The sequence below is a fragment of the Didymella exigua genome (assembly GCF_010094145.1).
Source record: "Didymella exigua CBS 183.55 unplaced genomic scaffold M421scaffold_20, whole genome shotgun sequence".
NCBI classification, from domain to species: domain Eukaryota; kingdom Fungi; phylum Ascomycota; class Dothideomycetes; order Pleosporales; family Didymellaceae; genus Didymella; species Didymella exigua.
The window spans coordinates 207,204-234,456 of record NW_022984794.1 but is presented as its reverse complement, the minus strand read 5'-3'; the positions used below and the strand labels follow the sequence as shown (position 1 = coordinate 234,456).

Below are 27,253 nucleotides of genomic sequence, written 5' to 3'. Positions count from 1 at the left end.
CTGGTGGACTTGCTAGCTTAGTAGAAATCATCTCAAAGCTTGTATCCGGTCTTTTCAGACACGGCAGGCACATGTTGCCAAGATCAGGGAACATGACGTCAACGCCTGCCCACCTCCTTTGATCGCTGCCTGCACCCGCGACCCAAACCATCGGTGTTCATCCACACTACATTCGAGATGTCGCGGTAGTGATAGTGACGGAACATGTTACCACGTACGAGCTGGCAGCATGCAGGCCGAAGGCCATTGCAAGGGTTGGTCAGGTGTGAAATCCTTCGCGACGGCTGCAGATCGTCGTGGGGATGCTAACAATCTATCAGAATACCCTGTCTCACATCACCCTCCGGCGCGAACGCGCTTAACAGACTGAAGCAAACGCCATGGACAACTCCTAAGAGATTTGCCTCGGAGTCACTGCAGGCTGGTGAAGACAAGACCGGCCATATCAGCGCTGCACCCAACGAGGGCATCTTGTTCTTTAACAATGTGTATCCTATTTCCATCAGGAGGATTCTTGGATTACCTGCGCCACAAATGCTAGATCGACTTGTCGCTCCTTTGATCACAGGGAACGGACCTCAGCAGGTCATTGAAAGAGCAAAAGCAAAGAAAGGATTGCAGATCACCGCCACCGAGGTACTCCCACGGATACGAGAGGGAGGAGCGTTCGTCAAGTTCACTCACGATGGCACCGCATCAACCTCCGAGGTTGAGAAAGTGCTTCAACAGTATCTGAGAGATGAGCCGGTCAAGCCATGGTGGGCTCCGTTCCGACGAATGCGCATGAAGGTTGTGAAAGGTCGTCCCTGGGTGGAGGATTTGATGCGCATGCCTGCACCAAGACTGAGAGTGGAGTTTATTTCGGGCGAGCCAGGAGGAAATCCTACGGATGCTGTCGAATTATCACAAGAGGAGCTATTCCAGTTCTTCCGTCCTTACGGGAAACTCTCAGACATCGTGATGCAGCCTCCGGACTCGAAAGTTCTGCCAAAGTTTGCCCATGTTGATTTCTCCACTATGGGCAAGGCCATTATGGCCAAGAACTGCATGCATGGCTACCTCGTTTCGCAAGCTGAAGGTGGCGGTGCGAAGGGTACGATCCTGCGATTAAAGTACGAACAGAAGATCAAGCCAAGATGGATACGAGACTGGCTTTTCAGCCATCCGCGGATTGTCATTCCTATCCTCGCAGCGATCATAGCCGGTATCACTGTTGCTATCTTCGATCCCATCAGGACGTTCTTTGTCAAGGCTCACATCACAAGAGCGCTTCACTTTGAAGACAACAAGCTTTACAAGTGGCTCAAAGGATACGCCGAAGACCTTATTCGTGGCAAGAAAGAAGACGATGAAGCGGGCATGGACGCCATCTGGGATGATCGCAAAGGCAATATCGAGCAGGTGCAGACATGGCTTATGGAGACAGCTGAGACGTTCATCATTGTGCAGGGTCCTCGTGGTTCTGGCAAGAAGGAGCTGATTGTCGACCAAGCGCTCGCAGACACGAAGCTCCAGCTTGTTATCGACTGCAAGCCCATACAAGAGGCACGTGGTGACAGCGCGACTATCAGCGCCGCCGCAAATTCTGTTGGCTACAAGCCCGTTTTCTCCTGGATGAACAGTATCAGTGGTATGATCGATATGGCCGCACAGGGCGCCACAGGTGTGAAGACAGGCTTCTCGGAGACTCTTGACTCCCAACTCAGCAAGATCTGGAACACTACTACTACTGCACTTAGACAGATCGCTCTCGATCGGCGACACAAGACCGACAAGGACGCTGGTCTCGGCGATGATGAGTGGCTCGAGGCGCATCCTGAGCACCGCCCTGTTGTCGTCATTGACAACTTCTTGCACAAGAGCAACGAGGGTGGCATCGTCTACGACAAGATCGCTGAGTGGTAAGTCATGTCTTTTATCCACTTGCTACAGCACTGACACTGAGTAGGGCTGCACGCCTGACAACGGCCAATGTCGCACATGTCATCTTCCTGACCAACGATGTATCCTTCAGCAAGTCGCTCTCGAAAGCCCTCCCTGATCGGGTCTTCCGCCAGATCTCTCTTGCAGATTGTTCCGCGGAAGTTGCGAAGCGCTACGTCATTACCCATTTGGATGCTGATGTTCAAGACGATCCTGTGCCTCACGGGAAGGAGCCCAAGCCAGTTCCTTCGCAGTCACGCACGGACCTTGACGAGTTGGACACCTGTATTGAACTGCTTGGTGGTCGACTTACAGATCTGGAGTTCCTCGCACGAAGGATTAAGACAGGAGAGACACCACAGAAGGCCGTCCACGAGATGATCGACCAGTCCGCCTCTGAAATACTCAAAATGTACATCTTTGGCGCGGAAGACGAGGGCGGAACCAGGCATTGGAGCGCCGAGCAAGCTTGGATGCTAATTAAAGAGCTTGCTCAGAAGGAAAGCCTGCGTTTCAACGAGGTCTTACTTGACGATATCCTGAAGGCAGGCGGCGAGACAGTCTTGCGCGCTCTCGAACAGGCCGAGCTCATTTCCATCGGCTCTGGACCCAACGGACGGCCGTCGAGTATCAAGCCAGGCAAACCGATTTATCTTCCAGCGTTCAAGCGTCTTACGGAGGACAAGGTGCTGAAGAGTCGCCTCGACCTTGCCATCTTGACCCACTTGACCAAAATTGAGAGCGCGACCATTGACAAGTGCGAGAACGAGCTGCTCTTGCTCAGCAAGCTGAAGAGCCAGCCAGCGCAGATGGCTGGAAGGGCGCAGTACCTGCTCAACAAGATGATGGCGAGTCAGGACAAGGTTGAGAAGTACGAAGCCGAGTCAAAGGGCTTGAAGAAGATCCTTGGCCAGGAGTACTGATTGCTGAGCTTGGACAAGATACCACTCTCCTATATATTTCACATACCCCAGAATCTGACATAAGCACGTGCTTCACCCAACTACCTCGGTTGTCACAATCTGTGCTTGCACTGAGTGGTATTCCTAGCCAGGCGTGGGTGTATATTTGAGTTAGTTCTTGATCCCCGAGTAGTTTGTTCTCGCCTTGCACAGCATCGTTCAGGAAGCAATTTCTCCGTCCCACCGTACCACGTCATTGGCGCTACTCACAACCGCGGCCCGAAACGGTCCATTCTGCCGAGCTCGCAACACGCGAACTCGATCCTGGAAGCTCTCTACCTCATCTCGACTTTTCCGCGACTGCCATTGCGCACCACCACGACGTCCATCACCCCTGCCACAGCCATAACCGTAGCGTCCGTCTGCGCTCCGTTCACAAATTCCCACAATGGCCCCTCTTACAGACTCGGCGGTCTCTGACCTCCAGGGAACCGTCTCCAGGCTCGAGAAGCGCATTGCGGAGCTCGAGAGCAGGTTGCAGGGCCAGGCTAGCATTGGCGATCAGTCGCAGGAGAGCGTCAGGATGATCCTGATCGGGCCGCCCGGTGCTGGTGCGTCTTGGAGGCTGGCATACGTGAAGTGGGGACTTTGCTGACAGAGCTACAGGCAAGGGCACACAAGCGCCGCGCATCAAGGACAAGTTCTGCGCATGCCATCTTGTACGTTGAAATTGTCGAAAACCTCGCAAAGGAGTGTTTGGTCGCAGATGGACGCGGTTCTAACATGTGCAGGCTACCGGAGACATGCTCCGCGCACAGGTTGCTGCGAAGACAGCGCTTGGTCGCGAGGCCAAGAAGATCATGGATGCTGGAGGTCTTGTCAGCGATGAGATCATGATCAACATGATCAAGACTGAGCTTGAGACGAACCAGGAGTGCAAGAACGGGTACGTCAGCTTGGCATTTGCCTCGGAGTTCTCTTACGCGCTGCACACGGGAGACATTTGCTGACTTGCTGTCCACAGATTCATTCTTGACGGTTTCCCACGAACAGTCGTCCAGGCTGAGAAGCTCGACGGCATGCTCGATGCCACCAAGAAGCCCCTCCAGCACGCCGTCGAGCTCCAGATCGACGACTCGCTCCTCGTCTCGCGCATCACTGGCCGTCTCGTCCACCCCGCATCTGGCCGCTCGTACCACAAGATTTTCAACCCTCCCAAGAGCAACATGGTTGACGACATCACTGGCGAGCCCCTCGTCCAGCGCTCCGACGACAACGCTGAGGCCCTCAAGAAGCGCCTTGTCACATATCACACCCAGACTGCACCCGTTGTTGGGTACTACCAGAAGACCGGTATCTGGAAGCCCATCGATGCGAGCCAGGAGCCCGGCCAGGTCTGGAAGAGCCTGCTCAAGGTCTTCGACAACAAGGCGTACGTTGCTGGTCAGACCGGCAGCCTGCTGAACAAGGTCGGTCTCAAGAACTAGATTACGCAATGCAGCACAGCGAGGGGAAGGGCGTGGGAACGAACGACCACGAGCAGGGCGAATGCAACTATGGACGAGCAGTCGTGTTGGAGCAGCGGAAAAGTCGACCTCCGTTTACTTCAGCATGGTGGATGCACATGATGAGCGGGCTTCGAGGTCTCTGTACTTGTAAGGACCAATCTTTTGGATGTACTCACGTGTGCCTTGGGGAGAAAGTTGTGTCTCTTTACTGTATTTATTACTCTGCGCGATCTAGTCAAGACAGCCACATGTCTCGACTAGAATGCCGGAGTTCCGGAAGTATGTACGCGCCTCGCTTTCTCCTGGTGACCCATTATCGACCAACGTGTGTGTGTGGTCTGTCTGCAGCTTTCTTTTGGTCTATAGTTCGAACGGCTCTGCCGTGCTACAACGTGTCGCGCTGTTGGTTGGTTGGCGAGCCAAGTCGGCTCGGCCTTTGACTGGCTACTTCCGTCATCCATCCATAGTTTCCACAATAGCTCCACAGCACGTATCCCCAAACATCGCAACCCAGGCATTCGAAACGCAACTATACCGTCCCACACGCGGACTGCAGCCGGACACGACGCTCGAACCGACCGGCCATAAGCACACCACCACCCACCACCACACTTCATAGTAGCACAGCACAATGTCCAGCCGCTTCGGCCGCGACGCGGCGCGCGACGACCTCTTCAGCAGCTACAATCGCAGCACATCGCCATCGAAAACGAAGAACAAAGCCCGCGCCTCGCCCTACAATGCCGGCTACGCGCTGCCCGCAGAAGCTCCGGGCTTCTCCGCATACCCCAGCAACTCCACCAACGGCAGCTTATACGGCGGCTACGCCGGCGCGCTGGGAGCAGGGAAGAAAAGCGACGACGCGCTGAACGGGGGGTTTCGGTCAGCAACGCCGAATTCGCGCGGGCAGTACAACAGCGCGACGCTGGACGAGCTGGAGAGCCAGAACGAGGAGCACACGGGCGTTTTGATTGGAAAGGTCAAGATGCTGAAAGATGTACGTACGAGCTTGGATCTGCGCTGCGAGCGAGCCGCTTTCTGTCCTGTTCTGTTTCGCCACGACTCCTCTTCCTCGATCCGCTCGCAAATCACCAAAACTCCACAGAGCTGCCAAACCACTCTCATGGAGCCTAGCTAACACACCTCTAGCTAACACACCTCATCGGCGACGAAATCCGCGACTCGACCTCTCTCGCGGAAAAGATGAACGACCAGTTCGCGAGCAGCAGCGACAAAATCAAAGGCACCATGAGCCGGATGCTGCGTATGGCGAAGAAGACGGGCGTGGGGTGGAAGGCGTGGCTTGCCTTCTTCGCCGCCCTGGTGCTGCTATTTTGGTGGGTGTGGCTGGGGTAATCGCCATGCTGTTGCGGTTCCACGGCCAGGGTACTCACCACAGCGCCGCCCGCGTCCCTCGGGAGACTATCGCCCATCCGTCATCCCACCTTGCACACGGGTCCGGCACGCTCGGCCCTGCAAAGCGCGCACAGCGTTTGAGCTCGACTCGAACGTGCCGCTGCACCTTTCGAAGCAGGAGAATGCGTTCGATCAGTGCGTCTCGTCTTGGGGAGAACGCAGATGGGACATGGTCGTGCTGCAGATTCGACGGGATACAGTGTACGCTCGGTAAAAGCATGCTTGAGGAAGAAGCACAGGCATCGGGGTAAGCTATTTTTGTCAGGCCGGGCGTGTGGCAAGCCCACCTGGGAGGATGATATGTATTGTTCCGGCCACAGCTCACTATCAGAGCGAGCATTGATACCTTGTAGTTAGCAAGGCTGAGTGCGCAGGACCTCCGTCCTGATATTCTTAGCGCGTAACGTACCGGGTGAGTGAGTTTTGAGTACGATGATGTTTACAGCTCTTGTACGAAGAGCACTTGCACATACCTTGCTATACCAATACAAGTATACTTGCTCGCATCCTCACCTCATCTCGCCACCTCCCAGCTCCCAGCACCACACTTTCAGCGCTGGTATACCTACCTACCACCCATCTGTCAACCACTACCACCCATCTGTCAACCACTACCTCCCGGGACAGGACACAATCAGCACCCAATCCCCTTTCCATCACTCTCTCTTCCTCACACAGCCAATCTAATACCTACAACATGTCCACCACGACCAAACAAAAAAATCCACAAGACCTTTCCTTCTCTTCTTCCTCCTACAAGCACAGTCCCACCTTCGCTCACGAGGAAGGGTGATTCTCCGCACCAACTTCTCTTCTAAAAGTAGTTTAATCGACAGAAGCGCAATACCCCTCCTCTCCTCTGCATAGCGCGAAGCCGTGGTGTACAGTAGACGCAGGGAAGCGCGTTACCGAGCTACCGGGGCGGTTGGATGGATACTGCATGGCCCAAGCGGGAATCTAGATGGCGTTTGGCGGGGGTGTTTGAATCGATGGTGAGATGGCGGGCGAGCAGTGCGGTGTCGCAGATCGCCGGTGTGATGGATGGTATGTATATGGTGTTGTACATTGTCTATTACTCGACAGGTGCGGTCTACTTCTTACAGAACACAGAAGGATACACTCGACTGTTGTACATGTTGTTTGTTACCACGGCCATCAGCCGTCCTTGTCCGACCGCAGACTGGCAAAACTGCCCATCGGCCGCGTTGCAAATGTCGCCTTGGACGTGGGGGGCTCAGCAACGCCCTCGTCGCCCTGCTCCTGCTTCTGGGTCTGGGTCTGCTCCTGCTCCTGCTCCTGCGTCTTCGTCTGCTCCTGCTTCTGCGTCTGCGTCTTCGCAGCCTTGGGGCTAACCAAGTTCACCAGCCGCGCGCCGACAACAACCACGTTCCAATCCGCGGGGATCTGGGGGTACACGGGGTGCGGCTCGCTGCTCTGGCTGAGCGCCCACAGTTTCCCCGTGTCTCTGTCGAGCCACTCCTTGCCCTCGGGGGTGTCGGCGACGTGGCGCAGAACGCCGGCATGGTCGGTCCTCGCGACGCGACCCGGCAGCGACGCGGACTTGTCAATCTGCACGGCGAACTTGCGTTTGCCGTCGAGCTGGACGACGCACGTCGCGAACGGGTTGAGATGGGGGATGATGAGTGTGTCGGCGGTCGGGAAGCCGGCTGCGAAGACGCTCGCGGGGAGCGGGGGGGCTTGCGGGTGCAGTGTCTGGGTGGCGAGGTTGTGCCATGCTTCCTCTGCGACGCCGGGGGCGATGGGGGCCAGCATGCGCAGTAGGTGGACGTAGGCGTGCCACTTCAGCCAGCCCGTGAGCTCGGCGGCGTGCGGCGTGTCCCAGAGAGTGTTTGTGAGGGTCATGAGGTCGGAGACGACGGTGTTGAGGGCGTGGGTTGAGGCGTACGAGGTCGAGACCGAGGCAATGGTTTGCTGTGTCTTGGCCCAGAGTTTGGCCTCGTCGAGCTTCAGGCTCGCGATGAGCTCGGCCTGGGTCGTGAGCTGCTCGCGCGGCTTGCGGGCGCGCGCGCGGTAGGCGTTGACGATCCTGAGCAGGTCGGCGTCGATGTTCTTGGTGCCCCGGAAGAGCTCGAGTTCTTGGTCGGGGAACCAGAAGGCGCTGGACAGGCGGACCACGCGCGCCAGCCAGCGCTGCACGCCGGCGATTTTCCTCTCGTCCCACTCGAGCACGTCGGTGATGGGCGCCTGGAAGAGCATGTGTGCGCGGGTCGCGTCGGCGCCGTAGGCGGCAATGGTGGCGGCCGGATCGACGCCGTTGTACTTGCTCTTTGACATTTTCTCAAAGCTGACGTTTGGCGCCAGACCCGAGGCTCTGATCAGGGGGGCCCCGGATGATGCGTCGACTTCATCAGGCTTGAGGAAGCGGCCGCTGGCGGGATCGGTAAAGGTCTTGCCGTGCACCATGCCCTGTGTGATGAGCTGCTTGAAGGGTTCGCCCTTGACGAGCTGCCCCGCCGGCCACACTGGCGTCGAGGCGAGGAATTTGGAGATGAAGCGGGCGTAGAGCAGATGCAAGATTGCGTGCTCCACGCCGCCGACGTAGAGGTCGACCGGCATGCCTCTGTCGGCCTTGCCAGGCCTTACAATCTGCGAGGCATTCTTGGGGTCCAGGAACCTGAAGAAATACCAGGACGAGTCCATGAACGTGTCCATGGTGTCAGTCTCGCGCTCGGCCGCCGACCCGCACTTGGGACACGGCGTCTTCTTCCACTCCTCGTCTTGCTCGAGTGGGTTGCCGGACCGTGCCTCGAAGAAGGTGTCGGGCAGGTTGGGCAGCTCGACGGGCAGGTCTTGGTTGGGGACCGGCACTGGCCCGCACGACTGGCAGTGGACGATGGGTATGGGGGTGCCCCAGTATCGCTGCCGGCTGATCAGCCAGTCGCGGAGCCGCCAGTTCGCCGTCTGCTCGGCGCGCTTGCCCGACTCTTTGAGCTTCCTGGCCACGAGTTTGGCAGCCTTGTGGGACTGCATGTTTGCAAACTCGGGCATGTCGGCCGCCACGAAACCTCGCGCGGTCACGGGCTGGTCGTCTTTGGCAGGCAGCAGTTGCGACGCAGCCGTGCCGGGTTTTTCCGTCACGACGACCTTGACGGGCGCGTCGCCGGCGTTGGCCCTCCAGAAGGCGTGGTCGCGAGTGTCGTGGCCGGGTACGCCCATGACTGCACCGGACCCGTAGTCGTCGAGCACGTACGGAGCAACGTATATCGGGACGGCGGAGCCGGGCATGCCTGTGACCTGGGCGAGAGGGTTGCGAGCGACGACGTGTGGCAGGCGATAGCCCTCCTTGGTGTCGCGGGGGAGATGGTTCGCGCGTGCGATGAAGGCTCCGAGGGACTCGTCGGCGACGGCCAGACGCTGGACGATGGGATGAGTCAGCGAAAGGGCAATGTACTGCACGCCGAACAAGGTATCTGCGCGGGTGGTGAAGACTTGGATTGGATCCAACGGCACGTCGCGGGTGGTGGAGACTTGGATTGGATCCAACGGCACGTCACGGGTCGTGGCCTCGACATCAAACCAGAGCTTCGTGCCCTCGGACTTGCCAATCCAGTTTCTCTGCATGGCGAGCACCTTGTCCGGCCACATGCCGTCGGCGGCGAGCGTGTCTAGATCCCTCAGCAGCGGGTCCTGAAACTCCTTGATCTTCAGGAACCACTGCTTCAGCATGACCTTGTCGACCTTTGCGCCTGACCGCCAGGAACAGCCGTTGGCATCGACTTGCTCGTTTGCGAGGACCGTCTTGTCGACGGGATCGTAGTTGACGAGCGACTCGGCCTGGTAGGCGAGGCCGCGCTCGTGCAGCATGAGGAAGATGCGCTGGGTGTGCTTGTAGAAGTGCGGATCGCATGTTCGGATTTCCTGCCGAGACGGTCAGCGTCGTGTCTGGCCGTGTGCACATGTCGCATACAGCGTCCCAGTCCCAGCGGCCGCCCATGAGCATCATCTGCGCCTTCATCGCGTCGATGTTCTGGCGCGTCCACTTCTCCGGATGCACGCCGCGCTCCATGGCAGCGTTCTCGGCGGGCAGGCCAAAGGCGTCCCAGCCGATGGGGTGCAAGACGCCGTAGCCCTGCATGCGCTTGAAGCGCGCCAGGACGTCCGAGATGGTGTAGACGCGCAGATGGCCGAGGTGCAGAGTGCCGGACGGGTAGGGGAACATGGGCAGCACGTATGCCTTGCCCTTTGTCGGCGCGGGCTCTCTGCCCTGCCTGGCGAGCTGGTCCCAGTGAGGCTGCCACTTGGCAGTCAGCGTTTCGATTGGGATCTCGGCTGCGGCGCGACGGCGCGCCGCCATGGGCAGAGGCCATGTGGAGGCGGCGCGCCGAGAGAGCGACAGGACGGCAGAGCGAGGGAGCGGCAGGACGGCGTAGCGGGGGACGGGCGGCCGGCCGAGGCTTTGCCCGCGGAGGCTTTGCCCACGGAGGCTTTGCATCACTGGACGCGTCAATGTACGCAGAGGCTTCGCATGACCTCGCGTGCGCGCACAGCGGAGGGCGGGCAATGGATGGGCGGGAGCGCCATTTCAGGAAGACTCCCGCGGTGAAATTCTGGAGCTTGGACGCGACGGGCACTACCTAATAGGTACCGGCAGCGGTAGGTCGTCCCGTCTCGTCTCGTCTCGTCTCGTCCCGGCCCAGACGGTCGCCATTCGACCATTCGCGCCTTCACACCGCCGGGCTGCTCGCTACAGCAAGGGGACATTGAGTACACACCGGGACGCCTGCTGCACACACGTCCAGGACATTGAGCTGGATCCCCTGCCGTCTCCTGCTGCACACACGTCCCTCTCCATGGCGACTTTGTAGCAAGCCCACCCAGACCCCGTCCCCTCATCGCACCCGCACACGCATACGCATACGCGCCCACACACACTCCCGCATACGCACCCACACACACCCCGCGTACGCGCCCACGCACACTCCCGCACCATGGCCGGCCGCTACGGCAACCTCCCGCCGCCGACGCGCGACTCCCTCGAGCTCGCGTCGCTGGCCTCTTCGTCGCACCCGTCGCGGCGCACCTCGCAAGACTCGTCGGCTTCGGGCGCGCCCTCGTCGCGCAGGCTGTCGCTGGACGACGAGGACCCGCTGTTCGAGGCGGGCGAGGGCGAGGGCGAGCGCAGCCGCCCGCGGCACAACCGCTCCTACAGCGTGTCGTCGGCCTTTGACTTTGCGCCCAGCCTGTTCCCGCTCTCGAGCTCCGCGCAGGGCTACACGGCGCTGGGCGCCCCCGCGAACCCGGCCCTCGACCCGACCAGCGCGCTCCACGGCGGCGCGCTGGAGAAGAACAAGAGCCTGACGTACCTCAACGGCCTGTCGCTGGTCGTCGGCCTGATCATCGGGAGCGGCATCTTCTCGTCGCCCGCCCAGGTGAACAAGAACGCCGGCTCGCCGGGCGCCGCGCTGCTCGTCTGGGCCGTCGCCGGCGTGCTGGCCTGGACCGGCGCGGCCAGCTACGCAGAGCTCGGCGGCGCCATCCCGCTGAACGGCGGCGCCCAGGTCTACCTCGCCACCATCTTTGGCGAGTGGGCCGGCTTCCTGTTCACCTGGTGCGCCGTCACCGTCCTCAAGCCCGGCTCCGCCGCCATCATCTCCATCATCTTCGGCGAGTACCTCGTGCGCGCCGCCACTGGGCCCGACGGCGTCGAGGCCAGCGTCTGGCTGCACAAGGGCGTCGCCCTGGCCGGCCTCGTCGCCGTCACCGCCCTCAACTGCGTCTCCACCAAGCTCGGCACCCGCAGCGCCGACGTCTTCATGTTCCTCAAGTTCCTCGCCCTGCTGACCATCTTCGTCGTCGGCATCGTCGTCGCCGCCACGGGGCTCGCCTACCGCGGCGACGCAAACACCGACTGGAAGCACATGGGCTGGTTCGACGGCACCTCGCACAGCATTAGTAGTTGGGCCGTTGCGCTGTACGCCGGCCTGTGGGCGTTTGACGGCTGGGATAACGTACTTGCTCCTCTTCTTTCTCTCTCCTCTCTCTCTCTTTCTTTCCTCTCTCCCCCGCTCTCTCTCTCTTTCCTCTCTCCCCCGCTCTCCTCTCTCCCCCGCTCTCTCCCCCTCCTCTCCCCCTCCTCTCTCCCCCTCCTCCCCCGCTCTCTCCCCCTCCCGTCTGGCTAACGCGCCCAGGTCAACTACGTAACCGCCGAGTTCAAGAACCCCGCCCGCGACCTGCCCCGCGTCATCCACACGTCGCTGCCCCTCGTCATCCTGTGCTACATCCTCGCCAACATATCCTACTTCCTCGTCTTGCCCACCCACGTCATCGAGTCCTCCAACACCGTCGCCGTCGCCTTTGGCAGCCAGGTCTTCGGCCCCGTCGGCGCCCTGGTCCTCGCGCTCTTCGTCTCGGGCTCGTGCTTTGGCGCCCTGAACGCCACCACCTTCACCTCTGGCCGCCTCGTCTACGCGGCCGGCAAGGAAGGCTACATGCCCAGCATCTTCGGCACCATTGGCCTGGGCAAAGCACACCGCGCCATCCGCCTCAGCCCAAACACCGCCAACGCCAACGTGTCGGGGAAAATGGCCGCCTGGTTCGCAGACCCGGACGCAGGCTTCTTCTTCACCCCCATCAGCGCCATGCTGCTCAACGCCGCCATAACCGCCGTCTACATCCTGACCGGCAGCTTCGACTCGCTCGTCACCTTTTACGGCGTCGCCGGCTACACCTTTTACTTCCAGACCGTCCTGGGGCTCATTGTCCTCCGCGTCCGCGAGCCCCAGCTCGACCGCCCGTACAAGACGTGGATCACCACCCCCATCATCTTCTGCTGCGTCAGTCTGTTTCTGCTCAGCAGGGCCGTCTTCGCCGAGCCCGTCCAGACCCTGCTCGTCGTGGCCTTCATGGCCGTCGGCCTGCTGGTGTGGTTTGCCTGGGTCGGCCGCCGTCGTGCAAAGTCTCAGCAGCGCTTCGGGGAGAGGGATTCGGCCGAGAAGCGCGCGCGCTGGCGCTTCTGGACGCGCTGGACGGCATGAATCGGAAACAACCAACAGGGGATGGCAGTAGCAGTGTCTAGATACGGAGGAGAAAGCAATGATTACGATGATGAGCAAGACCAAGGAGAGCGATATGATTCAATTGCCGCTGATGGTGATGATGGTGGTGATGGTGATGATGGTGATGATGGTGGTGATGGTGATGATGGTGGTGATGGTGATGATGGTGATGATGGTGATGAGGATGACGATGACGATGACGATGAGGATGAGGATGAGGATGAGGATGAGGATGACGATGACGATGACGATGACGATGACGATGACGATGAGGACGATGAGCAACACCAAGCACAAAGCACGACCGCTGTGATTCAATTCCTACATCCCCTCTCAGTGACCACCCCACCCGCCTCCTCGAGAAGCGCATTAGACGTCCCACGCCACCCCAGCGAGAAGAAACATCAAGTCGTGAAGCGGACGCGCTGCACACCAGGCAGGCATGTCGTGACGACTCATTCGACAAGAGTAAAAACACCTCGACGACAAACAAAGGGAGACGGAGAGGCGCGTCGGCGTCCCTCACGGCACAAGCATCCGCACAACCCCAAACCCCAATGCGACGCAGCCGCGCACATGAAACCAAAACGCCGTCAGACCTCCCCCCCCACCTTCTTGGAGACAGATGCGGATACCGTACACAGCCGCGCCACCCGCGCCACACACCATCAAGACTCTCTCGTAGATATCCGAGAGTCGAGGTAGATGTGTATATTCTACTTCTACTTACAACCACCCCCTCGGCGGCGGACTACGACTCATAGTCCCCTGCCCCATTGGAATCCGCGCCGTGGGCGACGGACACGCGGACGTGCCGCTGTTAGAGCGCACGAGCGCGTTTGCGCGCGAGCGCGGTGTAGCAGGTGTGCTCGGTGTTGGCGTAGATGGTGTTGGTGTCGTCGGCGCATCATCCGTAAAGGAGCGGCGAGTCGGCGATGATGCTGCCACGGAGCCCGCGGGCGTCACGGGGTTCATGCGCAGTCCGCTCAGCGCCAGCGTCGGCGCGGCGGGCAGGATCTTGGAGCGCTGCGCTTCCAGGTACGCGCTGCTTGACTGCGCGGGCGTGAGGGGGAACGCGGGGGTTTTTGCTGGGCTTCGTTTGGCGGGGGTTGGGGGAGAGAAGAATGCGGGTTGCAGGAGAACGGTGGTCGGGGAGGTGGCGCTCAGGGGCGCGCCCCAAGGCGAGGTGGTGGTGGGCTTGGGCATGTGCGGAGCCGTGGGCGAAGGGTATTTTGCCGAGAGCATGGCGGGCGCGAGGGAGAAGCGCAGCCCGATTTGCACTGTCGCGCTGCTGTCGGTGCTGGCGTGGCCTGTCCGCATGGCGAAGAAGGGGGCGGGCTTATCCATTGATTCGAACTCGCGGCTGACGTCTGTCACGGAGCTGCGGCGGTTGAAGCGGCGCATGGCGAGCTTGGAGATTCTGGATTCGCCCTTGGCGGCTCGCGACGGGTTGTAGACGGTGGCGGGCAGGCGGGGGACATGCTCTGCGCGCGTGGGGAAGACGGAATAGCTGACCTTATTCCGCTGGTGGCCCTTGCTCTCCTCCTCTGCTTCGTCGCTGTCCGGAGGTAGAGGCCATTTTGTCGGGTCGATGGGGCTTTGGAGTTTGGACCCCGGTGTCATTGCGCGCCCCGGTCGCTCAAAGTACTCTGCGTCAAAGTCGAAGCGATTCTTCTCCGGGCCGACGTCGATCAGTCCTTGTCTGCTGTCGGGTCGACCGCCTTGGAGTGCCAGGGGCCCGCTGATGTTCATCTCGAGATCGCTGGGGCCGAAGAAGCGGATTCGTGGTCGCTTCTGTCTGGACTGAGACCTCATCTCTTCGATCGGGCGGATCGCCAGTCGGTTTGCGTTCGTACGGAGGAAGGAGTGGAAGAAGGAAATGGCTATGCCTGACGAAAAGAGCGATGCTTCGGCGAATCGTGAGCTGCTCAGAGCAGCATCAAACTTTCCTTGAAAAGACAGAGCCTCGGCTGGTATGACCAAGATCTGTGGCTGTCAGCGAGACTCATCGGCCAAGAACGATTCAGCACTTACGTAGATCACTGCGATCAGGAGCAGGTAGTAGCACATTCTCGATGCGGCAATGCGCTCGTTCGGGTCGACGTCAGCACTTCGCATCAGCTGGATGCTGATGATGGCCGCCAAGAGCAGGAGCAACGAGACCAGAACGAGGAGGAGGACGAAAGTGAGGAGGTCGTAGCGCATGACGAACCAGATGAGGCCGCCGAAGCATTTGTTCAACATGGGCCATACGATGGTGGGAATCCAGGTCAAGAGGAGGAAGAAAGCCACTGTCGCGATGCATAGTATTGTGTTCCACTTTCCTCGCGGCGCAAATCGGTCGTCCTTGAAGGAGCGCAGCGCGGTTTCGATGCCAAACACGAGAGTGACGTAGCCCGTAGCGAAGATTGCTGTGTCTGTTAGTCGTTGATCCCGAGTACGTACGGCCGCAACATACCGGGGTAGGTGAACATGGCCAGCATTCGACAGCTGCTTGATAATACACTAGAAAGAGTTGTGCCCTGCACTGCTACGAATATAATTTGCGATAGAACCACACCGCAAGCCAGCGCGAGTGGGAAGGTCTCGGCGGGATGGACGTTTTGAAGAGAATTGAACCGTCTGCGCAGTGTTAGCCGGCTCGAACAGTATGATGTCTTGCTACTCACTGCTTGCGGAGAGTGACTCGTAGTGCTGCCGCTCGTCTAGCATCCGACAGGATTCGGTACACGGTCAACAGTGCAAGCGCGAGACTGAAGACACCCAGAGCCAGGTGCATTGTGCGCAGCGTCTGCACCTGGGCCAGCTGCAGACTCGCGATAATGGCTCTGGTTGAATTCCGTGAGGACCATGAGGATTCGCTGACGGCCGAGGTGTTGAGCGACACATTGAAGTGCGACCGGGCCTCAAGACGAGGCAGTTGAGCAATCCATTCTTCCATTGTGTCAACCTTCGCAACAAATTGCACAAGAAGAAAAGAACGTCGCTGATCACCAGCAGCGGCTGTTAAAAGTGAAAACGCTTAGATATTCATGGAGACAATCTGAGCGTAGTAAACACAAACGCTCGACTTCAGTAGGAGGTACCTGAGCCTGCCAGCAGAACGAGGGGAGGTTAAAAGAGGGTAAGCATTAGGCGTGGGACGAGGAGGCGAATATGAGACGCGAAATGGTATATGAGGAAACTAGGGCAAGGTGCCAGTAGCGCACGGTTTCGGGACAGCGGTCCTGAGGCGTCTGTCAATTCATTCGCTGACCTAGAGCACCGGCCGCGTCCGCGTTGGATCATGCCAGAGAGCGACCCTCGCCGGCTTGGAGAAGGTGGGTTTCACGAACTGCACGCATACTGGGAAGCTCGGGCAGCGGAAGCAGACACACCCGTCTCGACAAGCTTTCCTTAACTGCCATAGCAGCAGACTGGAAAATACACATGCTCCATTACATCTGAGGGCAACGTACTTGTGATAGAAACTGCGTCTTGAAATCTTCGAGCACGTCTTCACTGCAGACTTTCCTTTACGGCATCTCGAAGGCGCATCGAAGGTTGCCAACAGCGTAGAGCTGTCTCCTGTCAAAGTTGAGCGCTTGTTCTGGGCTCAGAGGTTTCGTTTCTGTCACGTAGTACGAGGTGTTGCCATGTGTTCCTCTTGCCGCTTCTAGGTCGGTGGAGAGGGGGTGTGGCGTATCGCTTGCTGTTGTCATGAGGTCGGGAGGTTGAATCAACGTTCTGATGCCTGATGAGTTTAGGCTGTGCCGCAGATCCTCGCTTCACACCTGTCCGACACACTAGGAACGCCAGATCCTCACGCGCCCCCGCTCAAAGCTGGGATCTTGTGTGCGTTCGGGGGAAATTGCATATCCCCAGGGACCTCGAAGAAGAGGCATAAAACTATTCACTGCGAGTAACGAGACTCGGGTCATTGGGACTAACCATCTTGGGTCAACTAAGCTGAACCTGTTCGTCTCGATGGATCCGTCCCTTGCAAGTCAATGGTCGTGGCGCATGCGATATGATGTAAAGAAGGTCGTAGAGCGACCAATGTTTCTCAGGATTGGATCGCCTTGCTGCTTGGCTGACGAGTTGGAAATTTGCTGAGCGATACTACAGTGCCCATGGTTGTCTGCACAGCAAAATCAACGAGACCTCGACGCATGCTTGCTTGCAAGTGTACATTCACCAACCGCGAAGACCCTGCTTATGCTCGGTGATATTGATAAACAGCAGTGACGACGCGTGTTGCGCCTGCCGGGTGACCGTTGTACCTTCCAGCCGGCGTTCGTAGACCATGATGATCACCCTGATGCGAAGGACCTCATCTCGCTACCTCATCGTCGGTCTCACATCCCCGGCCCGCGGCGAGAAGCCACCCATGGCGGATTGAGCGACAAATGCCACGAATGAGTTGCTTGAGCAGCTCGTGTCAAGAAGCGATAGCACGTGGTATACTGATCTGCTCGCCCCGCTCGGCGCTCGGAGCCATGGGCAAGTAGGATAACTGTGGTCTAGACTGCGTCAGAAGGTGGGGTTGATGGAGTAAACTGCGGTAGATCGATGGAGTCATGATGATCGAGGCGTTGGGATGCCATTATATTGTGATTTGAGGATCTTGAACAGATTGCATTGTGCATGGTGTAAGTGGTGACGCTGTGAATTTCCTCATCGGAAGTCGATAGGGCAGGTTTGCAGCTGGTGGTCGCCGTCTACGCAGACTTTGCGTACTCCTCAAGGTATGAGGCGAGCAGTTTCGCGCCATCAAGAGAGACGGCATTGTCTGTTGAAAGCTGTTAGTCTGGTGACATTCCAATTTGACTGAGTGGAGACTGTGACACTCACAATTGCTGGCACGAATGCCGCCAACGCTGCGGTGGCCCTTCAGACCAAGCAGGCCCTTCTTCTCAGCGCCCGCAAGGAAAGCCTTCTCTTTGTCTGCATCTCCACCACCGATTCTGAAGCAAATATTCATTCTGCTGCGCGCGGACTTGTCTGGAACAACACGGTAGACATTGGTGTACTTGTCAAGTACACCATAGATCAGGTTGGCCTTCTCGTCTGAAATCTCTTCCTGGCCACCGATTCGCTTTGCACCATATGAGTCGACAAGCCCCTTCATGACTTGCCCAGCAACCCATACGTCGAATATCGGCAAGGTGTTGTACAGCGAGTTGTTCTTCGCGATTGTGGGGTAGTCGAAGACAATGGGTCCAACAGCCAAATTGAGTTCTCTCAGGAGATCTGGCGAGGCATACGGTGACTGAGGAGGAAGGAGTGACTTCTTGATGATGGCAATAGCAATACCGGTGTTGCCGATGTTCTTCTGGGCCCCACCAAAGATGACGCCGTACTTGTTGACATCGACCTTGCGGGAGATGAAGTTGGAGGACATGTCAGCGACGACAATGGGCGCGTCCTCGCCCTCGAGGCTCTTGGGGAATGAAGGAAACTCGACGCCGTCGACAGTCTCATTGTCGCAGAAGTAGACAAAGGCTGGCCCGCCTGACGAGCGAGGCGTGAGGCTCCACTGGTCTTCAGAGGGGATCTTGCCAAACTTGCCGTCGTTGGCCTTTCGAGCGTCGACTGCAACATTGACGTGCTTGGCACCGATGAGGCGTGCAGCTTCTTGCGAGGCCTTGAGCGACCAAGAGCCAGTGACCAGGTAGTCGATCTTGAGCTCCTCGTCTACGACCTTTCGCAGCCTCTTCAGCACCTCGTCCTTGTCGTCGCCCGCTTCTGCGGCGATCTTGGCACGCTTCTTCTCTACCCACATCGACACGAGGTTGTACACGGTTGCGCTGAACTCGCCACTGCCGCCGCTCTGGAGGAAGAGGATATCGTAGTCATTGGGAATTTCGAGCAGGTCGCTCAGCGCCTGCTTGGTCTCGGCAAGGATGGCATTCGCTTCTGGCGAGCGGTGGGAGATCTCGCAGAGACCGAGGCCCTTGTCTTGGTAGTTGAGCAGCGCTTGTGACGCCTTCTCGAGGACGGCGGTGGGGAGCGGCGCGGGGCCAGCACCGAAGTAGTTGACGTCGGATCTTTGTACCATGGCGGTAATGTCAAGGTGGTCAGCAAGAGTGGTGGGAGGAGAAGTCAAGGCAGGTTAGCTGGGGGGAAGTAGATGATCAATTGACCGGGTGTAAGAAGTATGTTTGCGGAGCGTAAATTCTTGAGCTTCGCGTCATACCAATATGACTCCAATGCAGCATCCTCTAGAGTGTGCCGGCCAGTTTCGGTGATGCAAGCCACCGGGCAAGCTTGCAGCTCAACCACGACCTGCAGAAGCAATACGCGCATGAGCACATTAAGCTATTCTTCAAGACTGCCCGCACGTTGTGCTGGCCGACTTCAGAGTGGTGATTGACCGCGGCCAATCAGGTTCGGATCGACCCTGATGACCATCTGCCGAAGTCGGCGCGGCCGGGAATGCGTCTTGGCCGACAAATTTCTGGGGAAGCGTGCGCATCGTGAATCGACACATCGTTTGTGCCGAGCGTCAATCTGGGAGCAATGGCCATGTCACTGCGAGCTGCGCGCCTTCTGAGTCGCCGAGCGGCTGTTGTACGTGTTGGAGTGTCCATTTCGCCTGCCACAGATTCTAACCTGTTCGCAGCTGCCATCGAGCATCCGCCTTTCACGCGTCGCGACGCAATCGTCTCGTCTCAACTTCGCCCCTCGCGCGTTCAGCACGACAGCCACCCGCTACGACGCTCCCGACGTCTTCCACTCGCTGAAGGAGGGCCCGGCAGCGAACTTCCTCGGCACCTTCCAGGAGACACCGAAGACACCACAGACCCTGACCGAGAAGATTGTCCAGCGCCATGCCATCGGCGTCGCAGAGGGCAAGGTCGTCCGCTCGGGCGACTATGTCACTCTCCAGCCTGCGAAGTGCATGACACACGACAACTCATGGCCTGTTGCGCTCAAGTTCATGTCTATCGGCGCCACCAAGATCAACGACCCCAAGCAAATCGTCATGACCCTCGACCACGACGTCCAGAACAAGACGGAGAAGAACCTGAAGAAGTACAGTCAGATCGAAGAGTTCGCCGGAAAGAACGATGTCGTCTTCTACGGTGCTGGGCGCGGTATCGGTCACCAGATCATGGTTGAAGAGGGCTACGCATGGCCAGGCACGCTTGCTGTGGCCTCGGACAGTCACTCGAACATGTACGGCGGCATTGGATGTCTCGGCACACCTGTGGTCCGCACGGATGCTGCTAGTATCTGGGCAACTGGCAAGACCTGGTGGCAGGTACCTCCCGTTGCAAAGGTCACCCTGAGCGGCACCATGCCCAAGGGTGTCACCGGAAAGGATGTCATCGTTGCTCTCGCTGGCCTTTTCAACAACGATGAAGTCCTCAACCACGCCATCGAGTTCACCGGGACTGATGACACCCTCCGCACTATTCCCGTCGACGACCGCCTGACCATTGCCAACATGACTACCGAGTGGGGTGCTCTGACCGGTCTTTTCCCCATCGACTCCGTCCTCCACGGCTGGCTGCGAGCCCGTGCTACTCTGGCCGCTATGGGCGAGGGCGACGTCAAAGATCACCACCAGAAGCAGTTCGTCCACGAGCGTATCGACGAGCTCTTCACCGCTACCGGCATCGTTGGGCAACAGCTCGGTCACATCTGGAAGCCTGCTTTGGCTGCAGACAAGGGCGCCGTATACGCCAAGGAGCTCTTCCTCGACTTGTCCACCCTGTCGCCCTACGTCTCTGGCCCCAACTCAGTCAAGATTGCCACCCCCCTCATCGAGCTCCAGAACCAGGACATCAAGGTCAACAAGGCGTACCTTGTCTCTTGCACCAACTCTCGCGCATCTGATCTCGCGGCTGCTGCCAGGGTTTTCAAGGAGGCTGCTGAAGCCAACGGCGGCAAGGTTCCCAAGCTTCCCGAACACGTCAACTTCTACATTGCCGCTGCGTCGATCCCAGAACAGAAGGCTGCAGAGGAGTCTGGTGACTGGCAGACCCTCCTTGAGGCCGGTGCTCAGCCTCTGCCCTCTGGATGCGGTCCTTGCATCGGCCTCGGCACAGGTCTCCTCGAGCCAGGTGAGGTCGGCATCAGCGCCAGCAACCGCAATTTCAAGGGCCGCATGGGCTCTCCCGATGCCAAGGCGTATCTCGCCAGCCCTGAAGTCGTCGCCGCCAGCGCGCTCTCCGGCAAGATCTCCGGCCCTGGGTGGTACGAAGCCCCCGAAGGCTACACCGGCGTGCGCCGCGGCGAGGGCGACGGAATTCCCGAAGAGGAGCGCATGATGACCATCGAGGACATGATCGAGAAGGCCATCAAAGACGCAGAAGCCGCCGCCGCCTCGTTCGGCGAGCCCGAGAACCCCACAGTCTCCGAGCCCGCCCCATCTTCTTCAGCCGCGGAGACACTCACCGAGATCCTGCCCGGCTTCCCCGAGAAAATCGCGGGTGAAATCGTCTTCTGCGACGCAGACAACATCAACACCGACGGCATCTACCCGGGCAAATACACCTACCAGGACGACGTGACGCGCGAGAAGATGGCCGAGGTGTGCATGGAGAACTACGACCCCTCGTTCGGCCAGACCGCAAAGGCAGGCGACGTGCTGGTCACAGGCTTCAACTTCGGCTGCGGCAGCAGCCGCGAGCAGGCCGCGACTGCGATCCTGGCCAAGGGCATTCCGCTCGTGGTCGCGGGCAGCTTCGGCAACATCTTCAGCAGGAATAGCATCAACAATGCGCTGATGGGTGTCGAGGTGCCCAGGCTGGCGAACAGGCTGAGGGAAGTGTTTTCTGGCACGACCGTCGAGGCGAGCCAGCATGCTGTCAAGGAACCCAGCCACAACAGCCAATCGCTGGACTCGCCGCCGCCGGCTGCTACTGCGCAGCCCGCGGAGGCTAAGCAGCTCACTCGCAGGACTGGCTGGACTCTTGAGTGGGACGTTCGCAGGAGCACTGTCAATGTCCAGGAGGGTCCCAATGGCGCCGAGTGGAGCGTCAAGGTCGGCGAGCTCCCTCCCAACGTGCAGGAGATCATCGCTCTTGGTGGCCTTGAGAACTGGGTTAGGAAGGAGATTGGCGGCACTGTTTGAATGCTGTACGATCTGTGTATACCCATTTAGATACATTGCATGGGCCGGCGTTCGTTTTGCGAAGTCTTGTATTGTACATGTTCGTTCCCTTTTTCAAAAGTTGGTCTGGCGCATCGTTCCGTTCTGTGTGCGCTCGATCGTAGAGAGCACATTGAATCTATGTATGAAAGTGTCCCTCGCCCGGAGTCCCGCCGCCGTCTGTCTATGTCGTCACCTACTCGACTGTCTCTTCCGTGACTGATAGAACCTTGCGAGACCCACCGGACAGTTCCCGGCCACTCTCAGTCTGCTTGTGGGTGACGTTGAAGGTCACATGCTTGCCTTTCCACTCCTTGAATCCCGTCCTGCCTTCCTTGACCATCTCAACGTCGTCTTTGTGGATATTCTCCTGCATACCGCTCCACTCGTCCAGAAGGGGGCGCTCAGGGTGTCTATTCTCATCGTTGTCTGACTGCCGCGCGCGGCCCTTTCCACCACTTCTCCTGCGGCCGGCGTTGTTCCTACGCCTGTGGTCAGGAGGAGGCGAATCAACGACAATGGGTTCAGGGCTACGCATGAGAGCAATACTATATCCAGTGCCAACTCCGCAGACAAATGTGAGGAGCGCTAGGCCCGCAACGGCTAGGCATGTCATGTCGCGGATCTGGGAGCGTACAGCCAGGAAGTGGAAGAGGTGCAAGCCAGCAGAGGAAAGCTGGTACAGGCCTGTACCTCCAAAAATTGCTGCTAGAGCAGCGATCAGAGTGACAGAAGTCATGGTGATAAGGTATGTCAAGCCCACAGTAAGTTGACGACCAGTCTTTTTGGCTACCTCCAGCACAGCTTGCCACGGGCGAGCCATGAGTTCCGCCCGAGTTCTGTTGTCGTGAAGCTCAGGTGCAAGTACGTCAGTAGGAACTTTGACCCCGAGGAAGTCTCACATCGGCTTCCACGCAAGCAAGTTGCCGACCTCGAGAAGATTTCTCCCTCGGACAGTCTCGCGCACGGCTCGATCGTTGTTGACACAATCATGGTTATTCGACGGGGCGTTGAGCTTAAGAAAGCGACTGATGTTGCCGTGGTACACAGGGTCAAAACGTCTCCAGAGCTTTGCTTTGGTCGTCTTAAGGTTGGTCTTGATGACGGAGTCTCGCGTCACCAGTATGACCTTGACTCCAGGATACAGCTTGACGAGATCCTGATCGAAGAAACAGGCTGGGGCTCCAACAATAGCATCGTAATCGCCAATGACCTTGTCAAAGTCTGACTTGTTGTACGATCGCCCTTCCTGACGCAGGCGTGCTGCCTCGAGCCAGAGTGGAAAGTCGCGCTCGTAGCGACTGCTTGCTACCTGGAAATCGTAGACCTTGAAGCCCAGCTTCTTAAGGGCATCACCTATGCCTGGAAAGAGTATCAATGCTGACTCACATTGCGCAGAGCATATGTCACTCACCGTCAGTGCCGCTGCCAGGGCGACCGATAAAGATCACTCGCTTCAGCGACCGGAATTTGTTCAGATCACGATCGAGGAGTCGTGGTGATGGTGAAGCAGCTTCGCGTTCCGTCGCGACTGTGTCTGGAGGCGTTCCATGTGGAGTTAAAGTGTCGATAGCAGCAGCGGTGGTTGGTGGTGTGTTGGCTGCTTCCACTGTGGCCGCGAATGACACGTCCTCGGTAGGAGATGTGGTGGAGACACTTACATTCCCCATGATGGGTCAAGAAGACGTGAGAGAGATGAAGTGGCTGTTACACAAAGCGAAGTAGACCACTGGGTGGTAAAAAGATTTGGAACCCCTTTGGTCTGATGACTTAGATGAGCTTCGTTTGCTTTCACCTTGAGTTAGGCAGGCACGCCACACTCCTTCCGTTAAGATTGACGTATCATCGTTCTTTTTGGACACCCCCCGAGCATCGTTGCTTTCGGCAGGATCAATCCCACCGATGGCTTCAACGTCACCCACGAAGTCGTGGTCAGCGCCGGCAAAGTAGGAGGTGAAGGAATTGCGCTTTCCATGTTGGAAACTCATCTGGCCCCTCACGTAGTTCTTATCTGCTGGAGGATGTCTCGAACAGCAAAATCTTCTGCATCTCTGCGTTGGAGACGCTTTCGCTACGACATATACTATATGTTTAATACTACGATATTAACAAAATTGCGAAGCATTTATGCAATTATGACCCCACCGCTAGACCTACAAGACTTCACTCTGAACTATATACATCCGCCACCATAATCTTACATCATCTCCCACTTTCCTTTCACAGTCGAGAACCCCTGCACGTGCTCATCGTCTCGGTCATTCACGTAATGCGCCTCAAATATCCTTCACCTGGCGTTGGAGTTCTTCCGACATTTTAGAGCGCTTCCAATTGCCCCAGGACTTCAAGCTTCGCTGGGCTATAGCCCAGCACGTACTCTTCCTCATGAGAAGTTGCACTGCTCCGTTCGTTCGCAGCTACACTGTACTTTCTCGTCGGCGTGCCCTCTGTGTCGAGCAAGCCATTACGCTGCAGCGTGTCGAAGCTGACTGGGGCAGTTTTCGCGAGGCCGGAGAAGTTGTATTGGTCTGAGTTGTCAACGAAGGGAGTCTGATATCCTGGAGTTGAGACTCGACCAGTGCGGCCGTCGATGATTTTGCCGACACCGAATGGGACGTGATTGCCAGTGATCAACAGAGAGTTGTCCTTCCCAGTGTCGCTGGCAGATGGCATCGACCTGGGTTGTACTGGAGTCTTTGGTGGTGAGTGAGCGTTACCGATTGTCTGGTGCGATGATGCTGCGTGAGTATCGTTGTTGACCTTCTTCTGTAGCGATGCCATCTGTGTTGCTTGCGCCTTAAATTCCCTCCAGGTTACGATGTGAGAGTACACAAGCCAGGTGGCGATGATGCAGAACACGACCGTGATCCAGCACAGAGCCTGATGGTCGGGATGCGTCCAGGAGCGCAAGAGTAAGTCATTCGAGTTGACAAGATGGTCGAAAGTCTCCTGAATCTGGCGAATGTCATCGTTGGTCATGATCTCAAGCGATGTAGGCTCTCTATCCACAGGCATTTGCCAAGTCATAGCAAATAGTAGTGTCTGTTGTGGTCTGTTAAGACAGACCAATTTTTCTTCTTATTGTAGTTGTAGATGAATTTTGTGGACTGGTGCAGTGATAGGGGGGAAAGAAAATGTAAATAAAGCGAGAAAGTATCTGTTATGGAGGTTCCAGTGCGTTCCGTATAGTGAAACAGTGTTGATGGGTAGCGTTTGTATGTTCCAAGTGAATAGCATGATACGTTGGATCGTGCAGGAGGTCAAGAGAACGAAATGAGGATGGGAAAACCTACGATGGCGCTTTCACAGCGAGGAAGAGCTTTCGAACCTCTATGTCACAGCTGTGTCAGAAGTCGCTGGCAACTTCAAGCAGTTACTGAACCTACTAGGTAGCACAAAGCCCGGTAAACAAAGTCAGATCAAACGACAAGCAACAGAAACAATGCAGAAACAATATCACGCACTGGCAGCGAAGAAAGCTCGTATTCACAATGGAATAGATCTCGAATTCCACCGCCCAACGAGAGTGTCGTAAAATCACGAGGCGCCATACCATGATGTCCCAACTCCCCAAGTCTGTCTTCCTGTTATTCACCTGCATAATCTCCCTCTCAGCCCTAGTCGACTACGTCCTCAGCTCCAAGCCTGCGCAACTAGCGATCGCGCTGAACCTATTAGCACTCTGTATGTTCTTCGTCTACACTGACCGGCATCAAGTAGAACACGGCCCATGGAAAGGCCATAAGCGCGGCAACCCGTCCTTGTATCCACCGGGCATGCAGTTAGATGTTGTGCAGAAGAGGTGGGCGAGGATGGGAATAGAACCACCCTTTCCTCGATCAGCGCCGACGACTTGATAGCACCGACGTCGTGGATTCAGGCACGGCAGAGCCTTCAGAAACAATGTTTTGGTGGGCTGGCCAGTCTCCGTTACGCGTTTACGTACCATCAATCGAGACAAGGCACAAGTCCGTGTATTCCTTTTCCTCACTTGCCTCTACAAGACTGCACGGGTGCCCTGCACAAAATACTACGTGATATGGCTCGGCCTTAAGGAACATGTTCTGGACGGTCACATACTCCTCAAATCATGTCTCTCATTTGTGGAGACCCAAAGAAAGGCGTGGTATGTGCCACGATTTCGGGCGGATCGAGAAACACATTGCTAAGCTCTTTCTGATGTTGTGGAGAAAGCTAGATATAACAAAACACCTGATATAGACTCTGGAAGGCCTATTCGTGCAAAGAACTCGTGCAAAGTATCGCTGGAGACCTCACATTCTCAACGCTTGTATCCGGTCTTTATTTGTGCACGACATAAGAAGCTCTAGAAGAGCTTGAATGACGGAGGGGGTGGCGGCCTGCGTTTACGAATGATATCTTCAACATCCGAGATTTGAGTGCAGTTAGCATGTCAGTGTTTAGCGGATGGTAGGCTGTACCATCTTATGAGAAGATGTTAAGCTGAGAAGCGTATGGTGGCGAATGGAGAAGCTTTTTGAAGATAGTTTAAGATTGTTGGAATGGCTGTCCGAAGTCGGTTAGACTTTAAGGTCAGAAGAGGGGGGCTCGCCGGCTCGGTACGCACCGACAAACCTCAGTCTTAGTTTCCGAGACGAGTCATAGCCTGAGGGCTGTTGTACGCATCACAAAAGAAGGAGAGCTGGCGAGTCTTATTTTAATAGGAATATATTTGGTAGACTGCGACTCAATTCTACAAACAGTACCATCTCCGGTATAGTCCAGAGGCTAGGATATTCCGCTTTCAACCGATCACTCGATTGAAGTACCGGAAAGACCCGGGTTCGATTCCCGGTACCGGAAACGCATTTCTTTTTTACCTGTGGGCGTGTAAGAGCAGTGTGGGGTGTGGTGGATGCAGGAGAATGGCCCAAGGCGATATTGGACGTACACACGAAAGTTCTTTACTTCTGGCCTCATTGCGACAGCCTCTCTAGGCAATTTGATGGTTGCATTTTGTTTGTTCAATAATTAATATCCTACTGGTAGTGCTCGAGAGTGAAGATGATGGCAACATTGTCATGTGATTGAGATGGTTCGGAGAGTGATACCTTGTGGTATTCCTGATAACGTGGTCCACCACCGAGCGAATCACCCCACCGAGCGAATCACTCTGCCAAGACCACAACGCTTTCTACTATTAATTACAATGGCTCAACAACCTGATCTTGAATTACTTTCCTGTGCAGATAGAGTTATACTTGCTACCCAAGCAATAAAATCTAACGCGTCACTAAGCCAGCGACGCGCTGCTGCTATCTACAGGGTTCCTCAAAGTACACTTAGCCATCAAGGCGCTGGAAGAACCCCACGACGCGATACCCACCCTAACTCATCTAAGCTTCAGAAGCATGAAGAGGAGGCAATTATACAATACATAAGGAA

The 27,253-nt window shown here is 57.3% G+C and overlaps 10 protein-coding genes and 1 non-coding gene across 11 annotated transcripts; 6 read left to right on the top strand and 5 right to left on the bottom strand.

Moving 5' to 3' along the window:
• Positions 1 to 114: 114 nt before the first annotated feature.
• Positions 115 to 3,006, top strand: M421DRAFT_422392 (uncharacterized protein). Its single transcript, XM_033593144.1, has 3 exons — positions 115 to 263; positions 321 to 1,901; positions 1,949 to 3,006. Exons 1-3 carry the CDS (start codon positions 205 to 207, stop codon positions 2,844 to 2,846), a joined length of 2,538 nt encoding a protein of 845 aa, XP_033447039.1. The 5' UTR covers positions 115 to 204; the 3' UTR covers positions 2,847 to 3,006.
• A 267-nt stretch (positions 3,007 to 3,273) lies between these two features.
• M421DRAFT_102200 (adenylate kinase 1) lies at positions 3,274 to 4,312 on the top strand (the record flags this gene model as incomplete). Its single annotated transcript, XM_033586742.1, has 4 exons — positions 3,274 to 3,436; positions 3,492 to 3,544; positions 3,617 to 3,771; positions 3,850 to 4,312. The coding sequence occupies 4 exons, from the start codon at positions 3,274 to 3,276 to the stop codon at positions 4,310 to 4,312; spliced, it is 834 nt and encodes a 277-aa protein (XP_033447038.1).
• Positions 4,313 to 4,964: 652 nt separating this feature from the next.
• Positions 4,965 to 5,689, top strand: M421DRAFT_6694 (uncharacterized protein; the record flags this gene model as incomplete). Its single annotated transcript, XM_033596361.1, has 2 exons — positions 4,965 to 5,330; positions 5,483 to 5,689. The coding sequence occupies 2 exons, from the start codon at positions 4,965 to 4,967 to the stop codon at positions 5,687 to 5,689; spliced, it is 573 nt and encodes a 190-aa protein (XP_033447037.1).
• A 1,215-nt stretch (positions 5,690 to 6,904) lies between these two features.
• On the bottom strand, positions 6,905 to 9,929 carry M421DRAFT_102199 (leucyl-tRNA synthetase; the record flags this gene model as incomplete). Its single annotated transcript, XM_033586741.1, has 3 exons — positions 6,905 to 7,069; positions 7,103 to 9,628; positions 9,678 to 9,929. The coding sequence occupies 3 exons, from the start codon at positions 9,927 to 9,929 to the stop codon at positions 6,905 to 6,907; spliced, it is 2,943 nt and encodes a 980-aa protein (XP_033447036.1).
• Positions 9,930 to 10,698: 769 nt separating this feature from the next.
• M421DRAFT_102198 (putative amino acid transporter) lies at positions 10,699 to 12,744 on the top strand (the record flags this gene model as incomplete). Its single annotated transcript, XM_033586740.1, has 2 exons — positions 10,699 to 11,718; positions 11,899 to 12,744. The coding sequence occupies 2 exons, from the start codon at positions 10,699 to 10,701 to the stop codon at positions 12,742 to 12,744; spliced, it is 1,866 nt and encodes a 621-aa protein (XP_033447035.1).
• A 747-nt stretch (positions 12,745 to 13,491) lies between these two features.
• On the bottom strand, positions 13,492 to 15,706 carry M421DRAFT_66643 (uncharacterized protein; the record flags this gene model as incomplete). Its single annotated transcript, XM_033596340.1, has 4 exons — positions 13,492 to 14,751; positions 14,800 to 15,176; positions 15,224 to 15,387; positions 15,435 to 15,706. 4 exons carry the CDS (start codon positions 15,704 to 15,706, stop codon positions 13,492 to 13,494), a joined length of 2,073 nt encoding a protein of 690 aa, XP_033447034.1.
• A 1,259-nt stretch (positions 15,707 to 16,965) lies between these two features.
• M421DRAFT_206902 (phosphoserine aminotransferase) lies at positions 16,966 to 19,035 on the bottom strand. The gene is made up of 2 exons (XM_033588175.1): positions 17,599 to 19,035; positions 16,966 to 17,536 (listed from the first exon to the last, which is right to left on the bottom strand). The coding sequence occupies exons 1-2, from the start codon at positions 18,803 to 18,805 to the stop codon at positions 17,466 to 17,468; spliced, it is 1,278 nt and encodes a 425-aa protein (XP_033447033.1). The 5' UTR covers positions 18,806 to 19,035; the 3' UTR covers positions 16,966 to 17,465.
• A 149-nt stretch (positions 19,036 to 19,184) lies between these two features.
• Positions 19,185 to 22,030, top strand: M421DRAFT_422385 (homoaconitase mitochondrial precursor). Its single transcript, XM_033593143.1, has 2 exons — positions 19,185 to 19,317; positions 19,370 to 22,030. Exons 1-2 carry the CDS (start codon positions 19,267 to 19,269, stop codon positions 21,827 to 21,829), a joined length of 2,511 nt encoding a protein of 836 aa, XP_033447032.1. The 5' UTR covers positions 19,185 to 19,266; the 3' UTR covers positions 21,830 to 22,030.
• Positions 21,937 to 23,517, bottom strand: M421DRAFT_396240 (uncharacterized protein; the record flags this gene model as incomplete). Its single annotated transcript, XM_033590103.1, has 4 exons — positions 21,937 to 22,329; positions 22,422 to 22,686; positions 22,750 to 23,209; positions 23,262 to 23,517. 4 exons carry the CDS (start codon positions 23,515 to 23,517, stop codon positions 22,267 to 22,269), a joined length of 1,044 nt encoding a protein of 347 aa, XP_033447031.1. The 3' UTR covers positions 21,937 to 22,266.
• A 646-nt stretch (positions 23,518 to 24,163) lies between these two features.
• On the bottom strand, positions 24,164 to 24,874 carry M421DRAFT_93687 (uncharacterized protein; the record flags this gene model as incomplete). The annotated part of the gene is made up of 1 exon (XM_033598135.1): positions 24,164 to 24,874. One exon carries the CDS (start codon positions 24,872 to 24,874, stop codon positions 24,164 to 24,166), a length of 711 nt encoding a protein of 236 aa, XP_033447030.1.
• A 1,704-nt stretch (positions 24,875 to 26,578) lies between these two features.
• On the top strand, positions 26,579 to 26,671 carry M421DRAFT_t91. The gene has a single exon. It is a non-coding gene; the product is annotated as a tRNA-Glu (tRNA).
• The last annotated feature ends 582 nt before the right edge of the window (positions 26,672 to 27,253 follow it).

Excerpts from the sequence above, each read along its gene's own strand:
- M421DRAFT_422392 (XM_033593144.1), top strand. The coding sequence starts at position 205 with ATGTTACCACGTACGAGCTGGCAGCATGCAGGCCGAAGGCCATTGCAA. Across the intron at positions 264-320 it reads CCATTGCAAGGGTTGGTCAG|AATACCCTGTCTCACATCAC; the intron begins GTGTGAAATCCT and ends ACAATCTATCAG. Across the intron at positions 1,902-1,948 it reads TACGACAAGATCGCTGAGTG|GGCTGCACGCCTGACAACGG; the intron begins GTAAGTCATGTC and ends GACACTGAGTAG.
- M421DRAFT_206902 (XM_033588175.1), bottom strand. The coding sequence starts at position 18,805 with ATGGTACAAAGATCCGACGTCAACTACTTCGGTGCTGGCCCCGCGCCG. Across the intron at positions 17,537-17,598 it reads CGGCATTCGTGCCAGCAATT|ACAATGCCGTCTCTCTTGAT; the intron begins GTGAGTGTCACA and ends AGCTTTCAACAG.
- M421DRAFT_422385 (XM_033593143.1), top strand. The coding sequence starts at position 19,267 with ATGGCCATGTCACTGCGAGCTGCGCGCCTTCTGAGTCGCCGAGCGGCT. Across the intron at positions 19,318-19,369 it reads TGAGTCGCCGAGCGGCTGTT|CTGCCATCGAGCATCCGCCT; the intron begins GTACGTGTTGGA and ends ACCTGTTCGCAG.